Source organism: Zophobas morio, unplaced genomic scaffold (genome assembly GCF_036711695.1).
Source record: "Zophobas morio isolate AGI-343-1 ecotype UQ-CSIRO unplaced genomic scaffold, CSIRO_AGI_Zmor_V1 ptg000024l, whole genome shotgun sequence".
In the NCBI taxonomy this organism is placed as follows: Eukaryota; Metazoa; Arthropoda; class Insecta; order Coleoptera; family Tenebrionidae; genus Zophobas; species Zophobas morio.
In genome coordinates this window covers 3,955,280-3,978,632 of record NW_026972129.1, presented here as the reverse complement: position 1 = coordinate 3,978,632, position 23,353 = coordinate 3,955,280, and the positions used below count along the sequence as shown (strand labels likewise).

The 23,353-nt window shown below is 33.8% G+C and overlaps 1 protein-coding gene across 1 annotated transcript; it reads right to left on the bottom strand.

Moving 5' to 3' along the window:
* Window positions 1-729: 729 nt before the first annotated feature.
* On the bottom strand, window positions 730-12,968 carry LOC135135358 (uncharacterized). The gene is made up of 3 exons (XM_064064386.1): window positions 12,761-12,968; window positions 11,890-12,009; window positions 730-1,630 (listed from the first exon to the last, which is right to left on the bottom strand). Exons 1-3 carry the CDS (start codon window positions 12,776-12,778, stop codon window positions 1,493-1,495), a joined length of 276 nt encoding a protein of 91 aa, XP_063920456.1. The 5' UTR covers window positions 12,779-12,968; the 3' UTR covers window positions 730-1,492.
* Between the last annotated feature and the right edge of the window lie 10,385 nt (window positions 12,969-23,353).

Sequence of the window (23,353 nt, the reverse complement as noted above, 5' to 3'; positions counted from 1 at the left end):
CAGATCTATTAAAGAACGCCTTTCCGCTATTAACGAACTGCTGTGACGTCATTTGCGTGCGTTAATAGCTCTATTAGAAAACCAAAAAACGTGGGCGGTAGAAAAATCATTTTTAAGTACTCATAAGACAAATAAAGATAACGCTTATGGTAATTGTACACGTGAGAGTGAAATGTAGAAACTAAACTAAAATACATTTTCTACGAATTGCAATAATCGACTCACAGTGCTGATGGTCTAGACTTTCTGATGCTTCGACTTCCGCTTATTAAATAATACATTGCATTATTTTGGTTTTCAATTGATTTATAATTTGGTTAATTATAACTTGACTAAGTCTGGAGGAGGCAAAAATTTCTCTAGGGGAGGCTTAGCATAGCCTTTCAACAATAATAAAACCACTTGAATTATTTATGTGTATACATCGGAAAAATGCCACGTAGAAATTAGTTTGATTTGAATGAGCTAGTCGCCTCAACACAGAAGAATAAAATTATTAATTAAGTAAGCCACAGTCGACCAAAATGTTCATGATATTATTATAATTATTCTTATTTAATCATTATTAAACAAAGACGTGCGTATTCCCACACTTTCGAGAAAATCTTATCTAATAAAAAAAGACTACTTTTTCACATTTTAGGAACTATGAAACGTTACGGAAACATGGAATTAGCAAATAGCAATACCTCACTGTCTGGAAGTAAAACAATAAAACACAAGTACATATACATCTAAATATAAAAGTTTTTTAATAAAATATTTACAAAAAATAAATAAATAGTAGATAAAGATAAAATATAAAAAACATACCTACAAGTTACATATATATCTTAATATTTCGTATAATTTTCATTAAATTATGAAATCACAGCCATTTTTATCATTATTGCGCCGACTTTCATTGTTTATTCCACTTTGTTAAGCTACAAAATCGAACAACAAGATTTCTTATTTCAAAAAAGTCTGCGGAGTATTAGGCAGCCAAGTAAAATATACATCATACTGTTTTTGAAACGTAACTTAGTCGGATTTTTTTTCTTTGGGATACTCACAAAATTTTAAAGAGATTTTAAAAACTTCCTTCTTAATAATTTGCCTAAATATCAATTCAAGTTTCACTTATCTGTCACAAATTAAAAAATTTCTACATCGTATGTATATGTGTTGCGTTGTGCTACGATCTTCATGTAATTTTCTACACTATTTGCAACAAATAACTTCGGCACATATTAAAATGTAAGTCACTTTTTATTTGCAAAGTGAAACATTTTTTCATTGTGCTAAAACATAATTTTTGGAAAGTAAAATATTTCACTTCTAAATTTTTAATGTTTAAAGTATGTAGTTAATTGCTTTTTAACAGTTGTAACAGATAAGCGAAGCTTTTACAAACAATATTCTTAAGTCTTAAATGACTGGAGTAATTAAATCAAACATAAATCATAAGATGGTAATAAATAACTTTAAACTAGTTTATGATCCTGACAATTCATTTGGATTTTTTGCCATAATTAATATACCTTTCACACCAGTTAAATACATCATCGTCATTTACACAGCACATAGGATACACTATTGGAGATTTGGTCTGTTTTGCACACCTTTGGCATACTTCAACCACCTTTAACTGAAACAAAATTTTAAAAATTAATTAAACAAATAAAAAAAAATTTCGAACGTAACAGCCAATGACAACACATTTACACTTTGACCAATGGCTAATGAAACCAATAATATCCTGAGTCAACTGAACAGCACTTCTATAGTACATTATTACACGTATTTCATAAAGCGATTATTGTGGCACGAATGAGTTTTCACCACGACGAGCGTAGCTAGGAGTGGCCAAATAGAATGAGTGTCACAAGTCGTCTTATGTAAAGAGTATAATATACTATTTTTCTTACTTTGCATGATAAATAAATTTTAAAAATATATTCTAAAAAAATTATTTTCGATTAGCGATTTTCGACGGTCGGTTAGTACAAAATCAACGTTTTCGTGATCATTTAAACACAAAAGGGAGCAAATAGATGGAAATATTCAACTGGGCTAGTTATCATTAAGAATGTTCACTGATATTTGGTTTCCACTTTCGACCACCTTTCGACTGCCCCAAAGACTTCAATATATATATATTGAAGTCTTTGGACTGCCCGCATAATAACATTGCCAACATAATCAAGGGAAAAATTACTGTTTTGCGTCCTATAATAATATTAAATGTCATTATTGTGAAACACATATGCGTTTCATAATGAAAATATTATTGACGCAGAGTAAAAAAAAACAATTGACATCTAGACAATTTAAATCTACGCATTTCTGTTTCTTTTCTTTGTATCACAATTATATATGAAAAGAAATTGCTATTTAGGTATTATATTTAGTGACTGAATAATGGTGATTGAACTGCCTTCGACGAGGGACGCCTAGCTCTAAATATTAATAAATTTTAAAATAGAACTATAAAACTGATTTAAAAAATATTATTAAAACATTAATCCTTTTCAGACATCCCAAAAATGTCTGTACAATTGTTGACCACCCAAAATGGGACGCTTTAAAATCAGCATAAAACAGGATAAACTTAAAAAATAACAATATTAATTGTGAAAAATGAACTTCACCCAAGTCCACAAATAGAACGCTCGGTATTGCTAGATTGGTTTAATAATACTAATCACCGTTCCACTTTGACTTGCAATGCATTTTATATGAGAGAATTCGCGGCGGTCATTAAGAAGTATTTTCTTCTAATTAGTAAAAGTGTATTTGAAATCAAATCGTGCCTCAAACAAAGCGACATATCTCAGTTATTAAAGTGGCGTATCCGAAACATCGTTCGAGTTTAAAAATTTTGATCCCAAAGACAAATGTCGTTGTAAAAAACTTTTCTTCATTGCAAAAATTATTTTAGACCATAATCTACAACTCTGCCGCTGATGGACTTTAAATTTTCAATAATAAAAAATTTAATGTTGAAAATTTCAATACACGTTTTGCGCAAGTAACAAAGAAATATTTTTTTGTAGAAACTTAAAAACACTAGGACAGTAAACGTTACATTGTTAGAATCCGTAGGGTTTGGTTATATTACAATTAGAAAACAAACAAAATTTTCAATAGTTTTCGAAATATGACGTGCTAAAAAAAAACAAAAAACGCAATTTTAAAATCACGAAAATTCAAGAAATAATCCGATTTACTATGAAATTTTAATATACAAAACTCAAATTTTAACATAAATAGAAGCGAAATGACTTTACCTTAATAATAATTTGTGTAAGATTCGTTCATCAACTCTTCAGAAATCGGTAGATTTTTTTAACTTACTGACAGCGCCGCTCCAAATTCTCCCATTGTATTTAAAATGCATTGCTTACGGGTTTTGTCCACTGCCACGCCAAACAATAGATATTTTTTCATGTGGTTTGATCATTCCGCCATATACACAATTAATAACTCGACTCACATTAAGTGTTGATACAGTTACATAAAAAATTCAAATCGTATAACAATATTTTACAGTTTAACATTGAAACTGCAAAACCAAATCCTTTGAAATCTTGCAAAAATATATCTCTTTATCCCCCTCTCCAAAAAATTGATGTCATCATCTCAAAATATTGCCGAATAGATCATATCCAAAATGTGCAAGATTGAAGAGCCTATAGTTGTGATTTATCAGTGCATTAAAAGTTTTTAAATGGCTTATACAGGCTGACTCATAAAAATGAATGAATGATTATTATATAAATAGCTATTATAAATCTATGTCATTTCACTTTATCGCACAGAACAAAATAACAAAATAATAATTACGGAATTATAATAAAACTTAACTTACGATCGGCAAGTAAAAAATAGGTAAATTCCTTACGTATTACATGAGGAATTGACCAAGCGTCTTAACGTGTAAAATTCTGGTCCAATATTCCACCAAGATTCACTTAAAAATCTCTCCTAAAAAACTTATTAATACCACCCAAAGTACTTATTTTATTTAGGTCAACAAAAAGATATGGAAACTAGATCAAGTTTTTATACAGATATTATATTTAAAGACCTTGAAATAAAAATCACATATCGCAAACATTAATAAAATTTGAAAAAATAGAAGAACCAGATAAAGAGTTCCACAAAAACATTTTACCAAATGGATTCGCGCAGTTCGGAAGATCAAAAACACAAAAAACCTAAATTGAATTGAAAAATGTTTTGTCCAAATAAATAGTATCTGAATTTTGAAACCATTTGCAGCTAAAGTTATAATTACATGTTAAAATTACTAGACTTTTAATAAAAAAAAACTCTAATTCCTATAAAAAAAACTTGGTCCAAGGTTACTTCGACAGAACTTCCCTCCCTTTGCAGTGCAGTCCAACAAATTCCATTTCTTTGAAAAATTATTAAAAAAATTGTTTTCTGATAACCTTTATATATTAAAAACCGCGGGGCACAAATTCCAAGGAGGTGCCGTCTGCAGACATACGGACAATATGAAATATATTCAAAGCAAATAACCAACAGAAAAGAGTAAATTATTATCACTGTACATACTTAACTTCGAATGTTTATGTTTATACATCGAAAAAATGTCACGTAGAAATTAGTTCGATTTGAGTGAGTTTGTTTTCTCAAAACTGAGGGCTAAAATTATTAATTAAACCACAATCGAACGAAATGTTTTGAATATTATAATTCTTATTTTATCATTATTATATGTATAAAGTCACATTTTCGAGAAAATGAGGTGACTGAATTGTTCTTAATTTGACCAATAAAAAATTTGTGATGACGTTAGATACATGGATAATACTAATCACAGCACAAACGAGAAGTGGTCACAGCGCATTACCAGTGCAAGAAAAAAAAAAGGAAAGGGCCAAGTTCGGTATTGAACCCACGATCGAATATAACTACTTTGCCGACAAAACCGCTGACCCACTAAGCTACGAGGAGTACTACTCCGTGGTGGTAATATAACGTTATTGTTTTTGCGAAAATTTGAACGTTTGCGAAAAAACTGAAAGCGGATTCGTATACTGCAAGTATAGGAGTATATTTTTGTATAACATTAAAACCATTTTAATATACGGTTCATTGAGATGTCGTCATTAAACTGCTTGTGGGAATGATTAACCAAATTTTGGTTAGTATTTATATACTAAGTGCAAAAAAAATCCGAACACTTGGATAGAATAATAATTTTTTGAAAATCTTTTGGGTTTACAGTCTACTACTTACTACTAGTAAATGATGAAAAATTCAAATGGAAATATTAACACCTAAGCTAGTAATGGGTTGGAGCAGCCCTGTTATTGAGGCATTCGTTTACACGTCTTGGCATGGACCTAATGAGTCGATCAATGTCATCCTGATTTAATTCATCTCGAGTAGCTTATACTTCACGCTTCAGGTCGTTTAAAGTTTGTGGTGGCCGCTGAAGATGAGTTAAACGTCGTCCTATCATATCCCGTACATGTTCTATGGGTGAGAGGTTAGGAGATCTAGGAGGCCATGGCAATAACTCCACTTCATACTCTTCAAAAAAGTTAAAAGTGTTTCTAGCGATGTGTGGACGCGCATTGTCTTGTTGAAAACCAAGCCCAAGTTGCGTTCTTAAGAAGTGAAGCAGATATGGTTCTACCACTTCTTCCACATATCGCGGAGAGGTCGTACTCCCCCTAATAAACACTAACGTAGATCTACTACCATAAGCAATGCACCCCCACACCATTAATCCTACTGTGCGGTGTACATGTCTTTCCACAGCAAATTGAGGATTTCGTCTTTCTCTACGTCTTCTTCTCACTAACATACGGCCATCATGCATGGATAAACAAAAGCGCAATTCGTCACTGAATGCAACAGTGTTCCATTCCTTGTCCCATCCACTACGTTCCCTGCACCATTCGAGTCGTTGACGCTTATGTGCAGGTGTTAAAGGTAAAACAAAGTGTGGGTGGTAAGTTTTAAGGACAAAAGATCTAATACGGTAGTATACGGAACGCATGTTTATAGGTCTAACAACATCAGCAAACCATTCGTTGGAAATTGCTCGAGTTGTAGACTTTCGGTTTCTTAGAGCTAACAAACGCAGACGATGGTCTTGGCGCCCAGTGGTAGCTCTTGGTCGCCCGGATCCTGTAGCTCTGTGTCTTTTACCGTCTTGACTTCACGCCTACCAACATTCCGTCACTGTAGACACAACTCTGTTAACACGAAGTGCAATTCCTCTAAAGGACAATATTGCTTCATGCATGCCTATTATTCGACCCTTATCAAAATCACCTAATTGTGAATACTGAAGACGTCTTCGCACTGGGGGCATGTTAACGGCTTTTTAAGGAATTTAAATTGTCGAAATCGAATACCGAAAAACGTCAAAATTTTACAGAACAGCCCCATCTTGCTAGACCTCAAATCAGGACAATAAAAATTAAAATGACGTAAAAGTTCTTCAATTGTCTTCATATGTTCATCATTTCTTACTTATACAACAACCAATGTGTGTATAAAATTTCATTTAAAAATATTGACGTTTTCAAGGTGTTCGGATTTTTTTTGCACTTAGTATAGATACAAAGATATTTCTAATATACATAAATATTTGACAACTATCGGTCCAGCAGTTTTGGAGATTACGTGTCTAATAAAAACGAATACAGACAGACAGGCAGACAGACAGACGGAAACGGGAGACTACTTTTTTCGTACTGTAGCGCTCATGAAACGTCGAGAAAACATAAAAGTGACAATGCGTTAGTGTAGACAATTTTAGAGCTATCGCGTAGAAAACAAAGTGAAAAATGCCAAGACGTCGTGAGCCGGTCCATTTTCATCAATTAAGTGAGTTTGAAAAACGCCGCATTGTCGGTATGAGAGAAGCCGTTTTTCAATAAGGCAAATTTCGGATCGTATAGGCCGCAGTGTTTCAACGGTGTTGCTGTGTTGGAAGAGGTGATCTGAGGCAGGAGTGCATGAGCGAATTCGTGGTCGTCCTCAAAGAACGTCAGCACGCGAAGATCGTCATCTACGAATTGCTGCCCTACGAGACAGACGTTCTGACACTCGTACAATTGCAACTGATTGGATGAGTGCGTTGGAGCATAGGATCTCCATGTCATCAGTTTATCGCCGAATAAGGTCGTTTGGGTTACGTTCTTATCGACCATTTCTATGCCTCCCATTGAGACCAAGACATCGTGCTCGTAAGCTGCAATGGTACAACGAGCGAGCAAATTGGGACCACGAATGGAATCGGATAGTGTTCTAAGACGAATCCCGGTTTTGTCTTTGGGGTCACGATGGACGTAGGAGGCTGAGGCGATTTCGTGGAGAATGCCGAAATTTGAATTTCGCAAACAGCTCTCATACAAGGCGTGATGGTTTGGGGGGCAATAAGGCAGAGTGGCAGGTCCCTTCTAGTTTTCATTCAGGGAAATTTGAATGTAAGAGGATACATCGATACAGTACTGGAACCGATTGCAGTTCCTTACTTCAGAGGGTTAGATCGACCCCTATTTCAGCAAGACAGTGCACGCCCACATACGGGAAGAGTCACAACGGAGTACCTTCAACAACATAATGTTACAGGTCTCTTGTGGCCTGCTCGTTCACCAGATTTGTCACCAATCGAACATGTGTGGGATATCATGGACACACGTCTAGCTAACTTGCAGCATCCCCTGAATAATTTAAATGACCTTCGTATGCGGCTTCAGGAAGCTTGGCACGACATCCCACAGGACACCATAAACCATCTTCTTTCAAGCATGCCTCGCCGAATAAATGAGTGCATTAGAAATAGAGGTGGACCCACACATTACTGAATAAATTTTTTATTTCACAAGTTTTAGGCCTATTATTTATTTGGTTCGATTTAATGCACATTTAGTGAAACCTTCAGTTTTATCAGTCAACTAATTCAAGGTGTTCGGATTTTTATGGAAATCAATATATTTATCACTGTAAGAACAGTAGGTGTGCCACTTCGTGTTGGATTTTTTATTTTTCATTCTTAGAATGATTTTTGTTATGTTTTACCAGTAGAAGCGTAAACCAGTTAATTCTTTAAAAATGTACATCGCCTCTATAATAAGTATTTACAATTTCTTTACAGAGACCTGTTAGGTAGTTCTGACCTCCGAACGAATATTCGTTCACTTTGATGTGGCCCAATTGACCAACACACTGCGGAAACCAAACATTCGTGCTCGGCAATTAGTGATCAACCTACCCTCACTACTCGGGATTTGGCGAGCATTTGCTCGGTATTTGAGTAGGCTCAAATGTCCGGCGCCGCCTTTAAACGAACTCACACTGTCATTATCACTGTCATGCAGTGTTGCCACTTCTACCGAATTTTCGGTAGATCTACCGATTTTGGCCTCTGTCTACCGATCTACCGATTGAAACACCAAATCTACCGAAAAGTCTACGATAATTCAAGAAATTTTTATTTTTAATGTATTTATAAATTTTCAATATTTTTTTTATATAATTTTATTTCTTAATATTTTTTTCAGTATAAATTTAGTTCTGCGGATTTGTTTAGTTCCCTCTATTACACACCAGCGCAACCACTATAGATTTTTATAGATAGCCCCAAATATCTATTCTTTTTAAGTGCGTTATAATTAAAAGGGGATTTTTTTTAATTAGTTAGACACCTGATGCTATAAATAAGGGGAATATTATAGTTTTATTGTGTTTTTATTTTTAACAAAATGTTCCTACTACCTTTAGCATGTTTACTTATAGATATATTTTTTTAAATGATCAGTGTTAATATTTGTTTTTTATTTGTTTCTTTTTAATAACAAAATATTTCTACCTTCTTCATATATGACAAAAAAATCGTATTATTTATGTGTAATACCTTTTCTATCACAAAAAACCGATCTACCGAAAAAATGCCGAAATTTACCGAAAATTATCGAAGGAATCTACCGATAGCAAGCAAAACGGCGTGGCAACGCTGCTGTCATGTCTGTAACTTTAATCAAACTGTTTGATTAACGGCGAATTACTTAGTTAACAGAATAAATAAATAGTTTTTCATTTTCCTAACCTCCAAAGTATAGCCAACAACAGTTTTAAATCTAACTGTAAAATGTGAACAATTTAATTTCCAAATTTATTTGTCTACCTGTGGTGATTAATTAATATGACATTCAAGAAACAGAGAAGGAAAATGTTTCTGATATTTTCAAAATGATGACGTTTTCCAAAGTTTTGTTATTGGCAGTTCTACACAATTCTAACTTTAAGGTTAATTTTTAAAAAGAATTTTCAAACTCCGCCTGGGGCAGCTGGAGGAGGATTGAATAGCTCACCAGTTAACACTGCCGGTCCCAAACCCTCAAAAAGGAGGAAGGTTGGACGATGGGCCAACTACTCATCTCCATAAAAAGTTACAAGTTCTGAAACCTAAAAAGGAAGCCTCCAATATATTTACCTCAACGAAACAACAAAAAACTAACAAAGCGAGTTAATGTAAGAAGTTTATTAGAGCAGGAGGATATGAAATGCTAGTAGTAAAAGTTTAAATTACAAAGAGCTGCCATTAAAAAAAACATCGCCCGAGAATGGCATCTTAGAAGAAAAGAATGAAATGATGTTTTACTCTGCAACCAGAAAAAGTGAATTTGGAGTGAAATTCAATGTTCAAGGGAATGTGAAAAATAGTGTAATGGACTTTAGAGCAATGATGACAAACTAGGTAAGATCAAACAAATTTAGAGGAAGGCGGCCGTTATCCGCGAAAGTGGCGACGCCAGTGCAGACAGGTGTAATTCAGCGTCCGGCGGGGCTTTTGCCCGGGAAGTAACTGTTTCCGTCCACTGATTGGTTTCCCCAGTCTGTGGTTTCCCCCAAATGGTGGGAAAGTACGATCTTTCGGCAAGTAGGGGTAAACACATAGGCCGCCACACTAACATCTCACTAACACAAGGTCAAGGAAGTTTTAGGAGTTGCTAGAAGAAAAACTAAGAAGAGTACCAAATTATAACATCACTGTGTTATTATATTAGGAGAATTTAATGTGAAAATTTGAAAGACAAAGTACTTTGAGGCAGTAAAAGGCTGGTAAACATAGCTTACACGTAGAGTCTAACTATAATGCAATAAGACTAGTGGAATTAGCTACCATAACGATGATTTTCCACGCAAAGGCATACATAAGGAAACCTGGGTCTCCCCGGACGATAAAACCGTAATCAAATTGACTACATGCTCTTAAGCGGAAGACAGTATCGCATCGGTTGTGAAAAGTGGGTACGAAAGGAATAATTATCAAATTAGCAAAGAGCAAACTCCAGATAAAAACCGACTCAATCTATGACAAAAGGAAATCAGAAGCGGGTTGGTAAAACATTGTGATAGTTTTGAAAGATTAACCAGACGACAATGCAAGACACTAAATGGTGAATAAAGACGAAAATGGCCTAAAGGGAATTTTGCAACAAACAGCAAAAGCAGTGCTGGAAAAAAAAAGCTACAAAGGGATGATTTGAAGAATTCTGTGAAGCAGCGGTCAAAGATCGGGTGGGATGTAGATTACGGTGAAATGAGGTACAGTCAAAGTTAGATCATTCGAGACAACCCGCTTTTTATGTATTTCATCTCCGACAAAAAAAATCGACAATATTTTTCCGACGATTCATAGCGTTTCGTAATCTGAAAACCGTGGCGAAAACCGCGTTCCGAATCTTCCATAAATAACTGAGATATTAATTTTTAAAGATGTGATAAAAATTTCACCACAATTTTAAAAAGAAGATGAACTGTGTAAAAAAGTACCCTTTCATTGTCTAGAGAAAGTTGTTGACAGTTTGTTAATAATGCAGATTAATATATGTATAATAGGGTGATTCAAAAAAAAAAAATAATTTTTTTTTTCGTGTCAAAGAGGTTCAAAAGTTTCTTTTCAACGTAAAAAAATACCAGTTAAAAGTTGAGCTCTTAATATTAATATTAAGACCGTCCGCATCGCGTTTTTCTATTTCCCATAAGAATAACATGGGAAAATTTTTGTTTGCACCTTCTGATTTTTATTGCTAGCCCGTCGTGTGTCGTGAAAAAAATTCAATCACATATTTTTATAGAGAATTGAACGCTCTACAAAAAGTGTCTCCTATGATTTTGCGAGAAACCTGACTATGATTTTTTAACCCACTGATGCTGAAAATGTTCGGAAAGAGTTTTACTGGCCTTATTATAGCATAAAATTATAAACAATTACTGTTTAAAAAACTAAATTTAAAATGTGTATAAATTTGTGTGGTGATTTATTCCAATAAGACCATCAAATTTATTGTAATGCATCAAAAACGTCAAAATTTGGATAAATTTAACTTTAGCCTAAAATAACTCTTCAACTATCAGGTTTCTCGCACAATCATAGGAGACACTTTTTGTAGAGCGTTCAATTCTCTATAAAAATATGTGATTGAATTTTTTTCACGACACACGACGGGCTAGCAATAAAAATCAGAAGGTGCAAACAAAAATTTTCCCATGTTATTCTTATGGGAAATAGAAAAACGCGATGCGGACGGTCTTAATATTAATATTAAGAGCTCAAATTTTAACTGGTATTTTTTTACGTTGAAAAGAAACTTTTGAACCTCTTTGCACGAAAAAAAAAATATTTTTTTTTTTTTGAATCACTCTAATGTATAATTAACAAAGTATAATTACTTTACAAACTAAAATGAATTGTAATCGTCATCCCTTCAATACAAAGTTGACAACTACAAGTGTTTAATTTTTATTAATCAAACTCATTAATTTTTCTTTGCCGGACACTAGCTGCTATTATCTTTTTCACATGAAATATAGTGTATTTTATGTGAATGTGAGTTTAAAAATACTTACATCACCTTCTTTGCATTTATCTTCGTGAGGTTCACTTCCAAATTCATAAAAGTTCCCTGGTTTGGCAGTTGTTTTTGTTACAAAAGTAACAAATAAAACAGCAAGAAGAAAGCTTTGCGCCTGAAAATAAAAAAACATTGTGGTATGTTATGAAAGTGTAATACGAAATGTTTAAATTGTTGACAATATATTTAGTCACTGATACGTGCAATCAAGAAGAAGGAATGCAACACTGAACCACATATATAACTTTTTGGTGACGACTTTATATATACTATATACTTAGCAACATATTTTATACAATTATATCCACACGTTGAACTAGAAAAATAAGTTCTTTATTTTCTCTGGTAAACACACGTATCAATTCTTGCTTTGCTAATTAATGAATTTTATAACATAAACGTTTTTATCACCAAAGGAGTTAAGAATAACATATTTAATTGGCATAAGACAACTAAATAATTTACTGGTTTAAATAGTTTTCTCCAATTAATTTGCAAAAAACTGTTTAATCAAAATCACGCACTGATCATCGGACTGAATATATACGTGCTTATATAAACCATCATATAATACTAACACAAATTTTCAAATGTAGGTAATACCTAATCTTACAACACATGAATTCTTATACTGATAAGATAAAAAAAGTTGCTTAAATTTTTCAACAAAAAAAAACTTATCATCGTCTACTATTTTCGTTTGTAGATGCTTAGTCATAAAAAGGAAAAAGCCAAGAACTACATTACGAACAAATTAATCATTTCGCGCCAACTATACAGTAAAATATGAACATGTTGCTGCCTAATTTATTTACAAAAATGTAAATGATTCAATGATTAATTAAGAATCCACTAAACATTCCTACCTTAGTTAGCACTGCCATGACTAAATGGATTTTAAACTTTTAAACACAACTGTGTCGATGTCCGCGTACGTAAAGCACTTTGTTTAATTTTGTTATACTGCCCACGCTTAAAACAAATCATATTATATAGGACAAAATCAAGTTCCAAGTCCAATTATAATTATTAGTAATAAAATTGATAAGTATTTTTGATCACGCCAACAGATGAAGTAAGACTGAGAAAACGTCTCGAATAATTTTGTTGTTCACGGAAGTATGCTAGACATATTTATTTGTATAAACATTATCAGCATATAATATGATTAATTAATTTTCTTTAAAACACTTATTTGCTGACCTTCTCTGTCGTAAGACAAAAAACTTACTTCACTGTTTAATTAACTTGCTGTATCAAATTCGATTTACTTTTATTGTACTTCAAGTTTGCTATTAGGTAACAATAATTAAAATTAAAGCGTAATTTTTTTTTTAACCAGATACAAGAGACAGACACTGTCTTGTTAAAATTGCTTTCATTTATTAATAAATATAAAAAAATGGAATTTCTGTTGTTTTTAATTTCAAAAGTTTAATGACATTGATTATCTATTATTATTTATCTATTGTTTTTGTATTTAGTATATTTCTTAGTAACTTATTAACTTTCAATATTTATTTATATCCGAATGTAAGTCTGATACATTATTAACAAAAATAAAAGTCTTATAATAAAAAATCCAGCAGACAGCATTATCAAAAATGCCACTTGAACAACAGCAGTTAATTTACAAGGAAGGAAGGAAGAAAATATTTTGTACACCATATTAAAAACTAAATGACAGTTCTCAAAAATGTCAACCTAACGAAATATTTTTATTATATTTTTATGTGGTTCGTTTATTTTTGGAATGATAATTTTGCATTAACCATGTTGTGGCTTGTTATATTTGAGCACTGTTCAGTCGTGTTTGAAATATGAGACAAAAAAGATTTATAACAAAATAATAATCGAAATGGACGATGAATAGTTTAGTCAATTAATACGTAATAACATTCACCTCATACACACTCAAATGTAATCAGGTGTTTTAGATATGAAACTGAGTTTTACAAAAAGCTTGCGACAAATTTTATTTATTAACTCTACTGAACCGAAAAGTAGCATTGCCTTCAACAGTTAATTCCATCTATCAAATCAATTTGATATGTGTCTAAACAATTAAATGGAATATAATAATAACAATTTTGTACTTATATTTTAAATATTTACAACAGTTTAAATACTATATCTTCTTCCGTTTTCATTCCATAGACACATAGTACTCTAAAAACTGAAGAATGAGTGGTTACAATAACAAAATATAAATTAGAAAAAATAGCATCAAATTTATGTAGCATGCCTTAAATAATGAGATAATATTAAATCCAACAATACAAAGAATGAACTTATTTCTTTTGATGATCAAACAATACAATAACCCAATGTCATGGTACTCCAAAGCTTTATTGCGCTTGGTTCTGCTCACGGTAACTCAAAATAAAAAAAGGCTTAATCCCATTCAGAAAAATAGCCCGCGCTAAACGTATTTTTTCATTTACTATTAACCTTCTGCCCGCGAAAAACAACATTGTTTAAATAAAATATATATTTTATAAAATAATAGCTCATTCTGTAAAGTCATTCTATACATGGGTTCTATACTTTGTGTTTAGTTCAATTTTACAAAATCTTAATAAATCTATTACAATTAACATCAAATTTAAATCCATTTATTTGTCTCAAAATATTTCATAATCGTATTATATATGCCTTTAAAGTAGAGCAACAGCTCATAAATAACATATTTTATTATTATTTACTTTCAGAAGTAGAACACTGATAGGCATTCAACTATTAATAATACTATAATAATAATTTGTAAATTTAGAGTAAATTTGCACTTGGATTATTAATGAAAAAAGTATTTATCTACGACCTTTTATTTAACTAGTAGTTTATTCCTACCATCTGCGGACTAAACTTAATACTTTACGATACGCTTTTTACGCCTCGCTTATGAATTTTACATCACTATACTAAGAAAAAACGATTTCTTAAGTCAAATTTAATAGGTGAATAAATAAATTTTAGAATTAGGGCAATTATTACTACCTATGTATAAGTCTGGTCAAGACTGATTAACTGTCGACACTGACGTGTTATTTAGGTGTACATACTTAATCTTGAAGTTGATCATCAACGGTTTCATTACGAAGAATTTTATTAGTGGTATGTGCATATATGTTTGATGTAAGCAATAATGAAGCGCCTATCTTTTCTGGTGGACACAGAGCAGCGTACCTCCCATTTACGATACACTTCGAGACAATTTCCATGTTGCTCACCACTGCAAAATATACTTGATATTTTTGTTTAGTTTCCTTCAGTGTGATTATAATGCATACTGCAAATCCCCAGTGAAAGCACCCTGTAATAGAAAATATTTAATTTAAAAATTGATCGAGAAATTATAAAATTTAATTTATTTTTTTTATATAACTACAATAAGCTAAAACAAATAGATGAAGCAAAACGGGCTACACATAATTTTGAGCGAGCTGTTATTATAATAGTTATAATTTCATTATTATTCTTAAATATAGCCGGGCGCGACATTACGGTACTCACTCAAAACAAACATTTTGTTAAACTGTTTGTTTTGTCGTCTCTTTTCTCGGATTTTTCTTCGTCTGTTAGTTACTAATTTAGTAACATATTCGGAGGTGTTTTTATTTGTCACGTTTTTAACTGCAGTTGTTCCCCTGTGTTGTATTCAGTACCTCCTGTTAATTCATTTCTATAGTTTTGTATGAATCTTTATGGAAATAATTTATCCTTTTTCCACTAGCTTTCTTTGCAACTAAAGAGTTGAAGTGTTCTACTAAATTATTATTCACATTATGAATAAGAAAGACTATCAGCCAATTGTGCTAAATAGGTAGTTATAAATACAATTCAGTAAAACAAACGACTCTTTTTAAAATAATCCACGACGTTAATTTCATTTTCTTTGTTGCCTTTACAGAACTACTTACTACAGTTTTTATGTTCGCCCAAAACGTGTTAAGGAGCGTTTAGCACATCGTTTTTTAAATTTTAGATTTTGTTTTCGAAACTAAATAGCCTTTGCTACAGATCCCCTCAACCTTATCACATTTTCTTTCAAAATTTTGCGTTAATTACCAGGATGTGCCGTATTTGACGTCAAATCTGTTAACTTTTTATAAAAATTTCTCAGTTGATGATTAACACATTCAGTTTTTTTGAAACATTAACTTTATGTATAGCCTACTTTCCAAAATTTTAGCGTAGACAATGTTATCATCATCAGCGATTAATCGGGAGTATCGCAGTCTTCGCTTTGCCTAAACGCTCCAACCACTGTTGTAGATTCCATGCTACGAGAACTCTTTTTAGAGCGATAGTTTCTCAAGGATTTATGTTTCTTAGAATCACGTTAGCTCCTCTAGAATAAACCAGGTAGTTTATTCAGTATTTAGTACTTATCCCTAAATGAAGCAAATTTTTGGTGTATAAAGTAATCTATAATTGCTGCAGCTCGCGCTAGCGAACTGAAGTGATGACCAGAAGATCGTTTTCCCACGTTTCGTCAGTTATCTCGAACATTTTCTTTTATTTCTCTTTCTATCTCTTGATTCCACAATTCAGAGACCAAATTTTGATAGTTCAAAAATGTTTTATTTGACACACATGGCATATCCATGCCAGAAATAATTTCTTCCAAGACGGAAAATCCTACTCCAGCTCCATTTGCTGCACTTATTGCAAACATATTTATTCTTAGCTGATTTTTCTCCACATCTTCGGAATAAACCACTTCTGTAAGATTGCAAAAACTGCAGCGCAGTTTAAAAGATTTTAAACCCAACTTCATTTCGCTTTCTATAAACATATCGGATAATCTACAGTCAAAAGATGGGTGTCTTGACAATGTTTGCATTACCTTGACGAAGTGAGCTAGTGAGAATGTGCCTAGTGTATATGTATTTTATGAAATACCTATCTACTTCTATAAACGTAGTATTATCAGATAAATTTTCACTTATAAACTCCCAAGTGCAATGATTGTTTCCGGAAATTTTTTCGAAGGCATTCCAATAATAGATATATTAATTAGCCCGGGTGGAACACGAGGGTCTAATTACATTGTTGGAAAGCATGAGAAAAATTTCAAAGAATCAATCATTATAGAAGGTCAGATTCGGTAAGAAAATCGTACAGGACAAAGAACACAATTACACTATCTCCATTTGAAAAATTTCATTCAAATTGATGCATCAAGATGTAATCAACAAATTATTAGTTCTTAATTGTATACTTCATTTTAATACACAAAAAAAAAATTCTGCCACCGATCGCGTAAATGACACTGCTCCAATAACACTGACGTAAACGTAAGTGAAGTAGACAGGTCAACCTCGTTGCTAGCCACGTAAGTAGGTTGCTAAACGCGTAAGTGTTACTTACGCTCCCTAGACAAAAAAGTAATGAATGCTGTATAATTGATTACACCGGATTTTTTATTTTTCTGGTAACAAAGAGGCACAAGCACAATGGGCAGCCTCTTCTATTACTCTTCTTAATTCACTTAACAAACTCATTTTTTACTTTGAAGAACTACTTTTTAGCAATTTCATAAGTGTAAACAACTTGTTTCTACAGAAACGAAATATACATTCAACGCATTCCTAATTTGTTAAATATTTTTTAATTATTAAAATTATTACTTTTTTCGAAGTTCAGCTTTCTTCAAAATTCAGCAGAAATTCGGGCAGCCATTCGAGTTGGAGATTTTTTTTTACCGCGGCGCGCAACTGACCCATGCCCCTTAATTGTACGCCACAGATGCAATAGAAGTTATAATTATTAAATATAGTAAAATTCCCTTTATTTTTACAACATCTTGTAAAACTCTACCAATTAGGCATCTGCTATGTTTCTGTTTCTGTCTTCGTCCGTCGAAAACGTATATTGCGTAAACAATGGTAAATACAATATGTTGGACGAAGACAGACACAAAACATTATAACCTTTATTTATCTAACGTTAAAGGATTTAAGAAGCAGGTACTATTCCCAGCCAATTATCCGCTTAAAATTAGATCCGCCGAAATGTCATAACCATAAATCATCTCGAATCTATATACTTGGTTGCCTGATTCTAAAAAAATCTTGCAAATTGTTTCTCTTAATTTATTAGCTATAACTCCGCTACAAATTATATTTTTAACGGAAAATAAAAAATTCAACTCAATGCGCAATAAAATTCTTTACAAGCCTATTTATGTTTTCCATCAAAATACTGTGTTATCTTGACACAAAACGCGCTGTTGTATTTATACTGCGACGAAATTTCGGGTGGAACGGACGGTCCGGAATCTCACCGACAACGTGTGGTGGCGGCGTACCTGGGTGCCAAGCCTTGGGCCGACTAGTGTCTCTGATTTAAAAAAACACGTCTGGCCGACCTAAGCTTATGCGGCGACCTTCACGCTGCCGGGGGTGGGGCCTTCGGTCAGGAGCGGCGGTCGCTCGGGTGCCAGCTCCCTCTCCGGGGGAGGAAGCGCCGGGGTTGCTCTCAACCCGGAGACACGGATGCACGGTGGTACGGTTTTTCGCTCGGGGGCGGCGATTCCAAAAACCGGTACACAAACGGGCAGACGACCCAAAAGGGTAAGTCGGAGGGTCGAACTGCATTTCTCAAATTTTTCTCAGAATCTCTTCAAAACAGCCAGAGCATAATACACTTCCTCGAAGCTTTAAGACAGAATCCTCTTCTTCGGCCGCGCCGGCGCGGCGATCGCGAATTTACCCCCGGCTCTCGCGGTACACGTCACGGTTTCGGGACCGCGAAAATTCGCTTCGTTACAATACGTTGTAATGTTTTAAAGAAAAACTACAACAAAATTTAGAAAAACAACATTTTTTCTCCAAAAATTTTTATGTGAGTAACACAGAACAGATAGATATCGGCCATTCACTATGCTCATATGAAACTACAACGTTACGTTATTTCTGACATAAGTCTGGGTTAAAGTACTTTCATACTTTTTTATAATACAGTAAAGAAGTTTCCAAACCTCATGCAGCGCAAAGGAATCGCGACATGCGCGTTATTCAAAGCGGCATTGAAATATGTTCATGTTGAAAACATCGGTCTCGTTTGGTTTGACAATTCGGCAAGATTTTAATCCAGGAATCGGGAGATAATTTTGACTTGACATACCACTGTGATAACCCAAACCATGGCCGACTAGTATAAAGATTATGGCCTGTCCAAGAGGTACGATACGTGTTGCCATCTATTAATAATTACACTTAATAATTTGGCAAAATTTTAATTTGACTTGACATGATGGGACTTCAAAACGTGTAATGGTGGTTTGTTTGGGTATGAATGCCTTTGTGCCTTTCAAAAGGTGTTAATAATTCTTTTGTCGATTTTGAATTATTAATAGATGGCAGCACGTACCATATTCCTTTGGACAGGCCATAATCTTTATACTAGTCGGCCATGCCCAAACATCCCGCCTAACATTGACATGTGAAAAAAAAAATTGAAAGGCCGCGAAAAATTCAAAAATTCAAAATTTGGTCTTGGCTGGCAAAATGGAACCCTACATTGTGTTTTTTTTTTTGTGGCGAAATGCGTTCAGATGTAAGTGGTGGACCCTAAAGGTTGGAAAAAGTACCGCTAAATAAAACACAAAATATATCGAAGACACAAAATCATTTATTCCTCCACTGACAAAAAAAAAGGTGCTACTAAGTTGTGCCGGTTGACGACGCCTCTTAATGCTCAGCTACAAAAAAAAAACTTGCCTAACTTTGACTGAAATCAAATTAAACGTTCTGAATCAATGCAAATATTTGAATATCACAAATTTAATAAAAACAAAGAAAAATCTGAATTATTAAATTAACAAATACACAAGTTATTATGGACGTGTGGCGGCAAATTTAAATTATGGCAGTCAACAAGAGAACAACATTTTAATAAGCAAATTCTAAGCAGGGATGGCGATCAAACTATATCAATTTAATTCTAGAGCACAGCAAAATTACACATAGGGGGTGTTGTACCACAAGCGGAGTTTGTGGTTTGGGGCTCTTGGTCGTGGCTGTTCTCCCACCACGACGATGATTCTATTCTATCGCCAAGCACTGTCGCACAGCAACCCTCCATCACGGAGATGCCGTACGAGCAGGGCGTTACGGTATCAAACTCGTGGTTAGAAATTACGGCTAAAGATAAGCTGACAGCGTCACGTCATCCCGACCGCTCTCCTGGCTTCTATTCAAGATCCGCTTCTTTCGAGCAGATGGCTCGACCGCCAGCTCGACTAGGAACTGCGCACTCTGCTTCCGCCACGTGTTCCTGTGTTATTTACACCAATTCTATTTAAGTGTTCACTTCATTGATCTAATAAAGGAGTGGATGCAGCCTTGTATACGTTTCCATACGCGAGCGAATGTAATCAACATAAGAAAGAAATAGCTAGAGCGGTTATGTATCAGTGGGGAAAGGACGGTTGACTACGTATCACGTGCTGGGTGGCAAGAAACGCGTCATTTGAACGGGAATTAATACGTTTTCTCACGAATTTATTCAAACAATCAATTATAACAAACGTCTGTTAATGAAAATTATATTTTTACAATTTACATTAAAGTTATGTATAATGTGAAACAACAAAAATCATGTTAAGTGGTGGAGATAGTCTTTTAATAAAATGAAATGTATACAGAATCTACATCATATTACGAATTCAGTTAGAACAAAAATCTTCTACAAGTTAACTAATCTTGTAGTGTATGTCCATTGGTAATTCTGAAATTTTTAGGATAAAAGTAATTAAACTTTCGATAAAAGTGACAGGGTGCCTAATTAAATTAAACATATTAAATTGTGTGCAATTTGCTACTAAAATCTATTTTCTAAATCCACGTACAAATAACTAAAACAATAATAAATCAATAAATATAAAATTCCCTTTTTTTGTAGCAATAGTCCGTTTTTTTCGTAACTCGGAATGTTTACGGAATCTAACAAAATTTTTAAATTATTTACGAAATCCTTCGTCTGTGTATGTGATTATTACCTATGAAATTAAACGGGATTGCTTTCTTTGCACGTTCTATGCAATTATACGCACAAACCGATTTCAAGATGTTTAACAAATAGTCCAATAAAATACAACTTAAGAAGACTGTAGACATTTAAATAAGGTAACTTGAGCCTAAAAAACGTACATTTGCAAAAATACACCTTCAAACACCATGCGACAGCACGAAAGAAACCTGCAGTTTCGCGTCAATATTTGCCACCCAGAGAGCCCTATCTCTGTCCCACTGTGTTGACAACGCGCGTCTCTCTCTAAGTTACTTCCATGTAATATTATTTCTATGGTTCACTTGCAATGACTCTGATATTAAACTACAACTGAAGAAGTGCTGAAGTTTCAAACCTAGCAATAAATAAGATTTAACCTCGCCGTACACTCTCGTGAAATTTTTAAACAGCAAAGAATTCTTATCTGAGATTAAGATTGGACATCAGATTATTATATTATGGAAGAATTAATCAACAAAACATTTACAAAGCAAAAAACTAGTAAAGATTTATAAAAACACAAAGATCTGATGTGAAATAAAAATTAGGCAGACAAAAAAAAATTACGTGAGATTAGAAACTGCAGAGCATGAAAATTTACGTTCAATTTAAATTATACAGCAAAGAAAATTACTGAGGCTAAAATTGTGAGATAGAAAAATTGTAAGAGGTAAAAAATTGCAAAGCTAACAAAATTACATAAGTTTAACATTTGCCCGATTTTATCAACGATTCAAACAAGCAATTTACATGAAGTTAAATTATGCCACACTTTTTCAACGATTCAAACGAAGAATTCACATGATGTTAAATTATACCACACTCTATCAACGGTTCAAATAAAGAATTTACGTGATGTGAAATTATGCCTTGATCCAAGTGACTGGTTACTTAAAACAATTGAAAGTTTATGTCCCCAGCTTATTCCAAACAAAATACATGATAAATAAACACAAAATGCATCCAGCGTCGCGAGAAATGGTAATCTTAACTTCTGAGGTGAATACTTGAAATGTTACTGAAAAATGTGCGCAACATTGCAAGTAATGAGACGTAAAGTCAGGCGGATGTAAAATGGTCCTCGGTGGTGCAATTTCCAACGTCGCGAGAAATAAATAGGTCTCGATGAGTTGATGATGATATGATGATAATAACTGCCCAAGGCGAGAAATTTTTAATCCCCCCATACGTCAGTCCACGATATCATGAATTCTACCGTACTTTCACGGTCCTTTTCCCAGAGTGGGACAGTTAGGCAGTTATCATCGTTATCATGATTACACCACCGAGGCATGTGCTCACAACGCTAAAGATTGCTTACATCATCGGGGCATGTCCTCGCAACGCTAAAGATTGATTACACCACCGAGGCCTGTCCTCGCAACGCTAAAGATTGATTACATCACTGAAACATGACCTCGCAACGCTAAAGATTGATTACATCACTGTGGCATGTCCTCGCAACGCTAAAGATTGATTACATCACCGAGAACTATTCTCTGGCAACGGGGAAAACTATATTATCGAGGTATTTCCTCGCAACGCTAAAATTTACATCATCGAGACATTTCCTCGCAACGCCAAAATTTACATCACAACGATGACTGGATACTTTTGTGTTTATTTGTCATGTGCTTTGTTGGGGTACCCAGTTCAAGGTAGTATAAACTTTCAAAGTAAATTGTTTTAAGTAACGAATCACTTGGATCATGACATAATTTAACATAATGTAAACTCTTTGTTTGAATCGTTGATAAAGTGTGGTAAATTTTAATCTCATGTAAATTTGTTAGCTTTGCAATTTTTCACCTCATACAATATTTCTCTACCTCACAATCTTAACCTCAGTAATTTTCTTTGTTGTATAATTTTAATTAAACGTAAATTTCATTCTTTGCTGTTTTAACCTCACATAGTATTTTTATTTGCACAAATTTATTTCACATCAGATCTTTTGTTTTTTTTTTGTAAATCTTTGCTAGTTTTGTTTTGTAAATATTTTGTTGATGAATGTTTCCATCGTATAAATTATCTGATGTCCAATTTTAATCTCACTTGTTGAGTTGTTGTTAATATCAGAGTTATAAGAAATTGAACATTTAAAATGGAATTGAGGTTAAATAACACGGAAACACGTAGCAGAAGCGGAGGGCTCGGCTCCTAGTGGGGGCTAGCGGGATTTGTCGCGCCATCTGCACAAGGGGTGCAGGCTTTGTATAGAGTCATTGGGAACGGTCTGGACGATGTGACGCTGTCAGCTCATTCATAGCCGTGACATCCAACCACTAGTTTTCGACCGTAACGGCCTGGTTACGACGGCATGTTCGTCATGGAGATGTGTTGTGCGGTAGGCTTGAGATAGATAGAATCACCGTCGGGGGGGAGAACAGCCACGGTTGGGAGCCCCAAACTCCGCCTGTGCTAGAACGCCCTTATAGGTA

Bases quoted from the DNA above. Each gene is read 5' to 3' on its own strand.
- LOC135135358 (XM_064064386.1), bottom strand. The intron at 1,631-11,889 runs GTAAGTATTTTT...ATTTTGTTTCAG, and splicing joins ATAAATGCAAAGAAGGTGAT to TTAAAGGTGGTTGAAGTATG.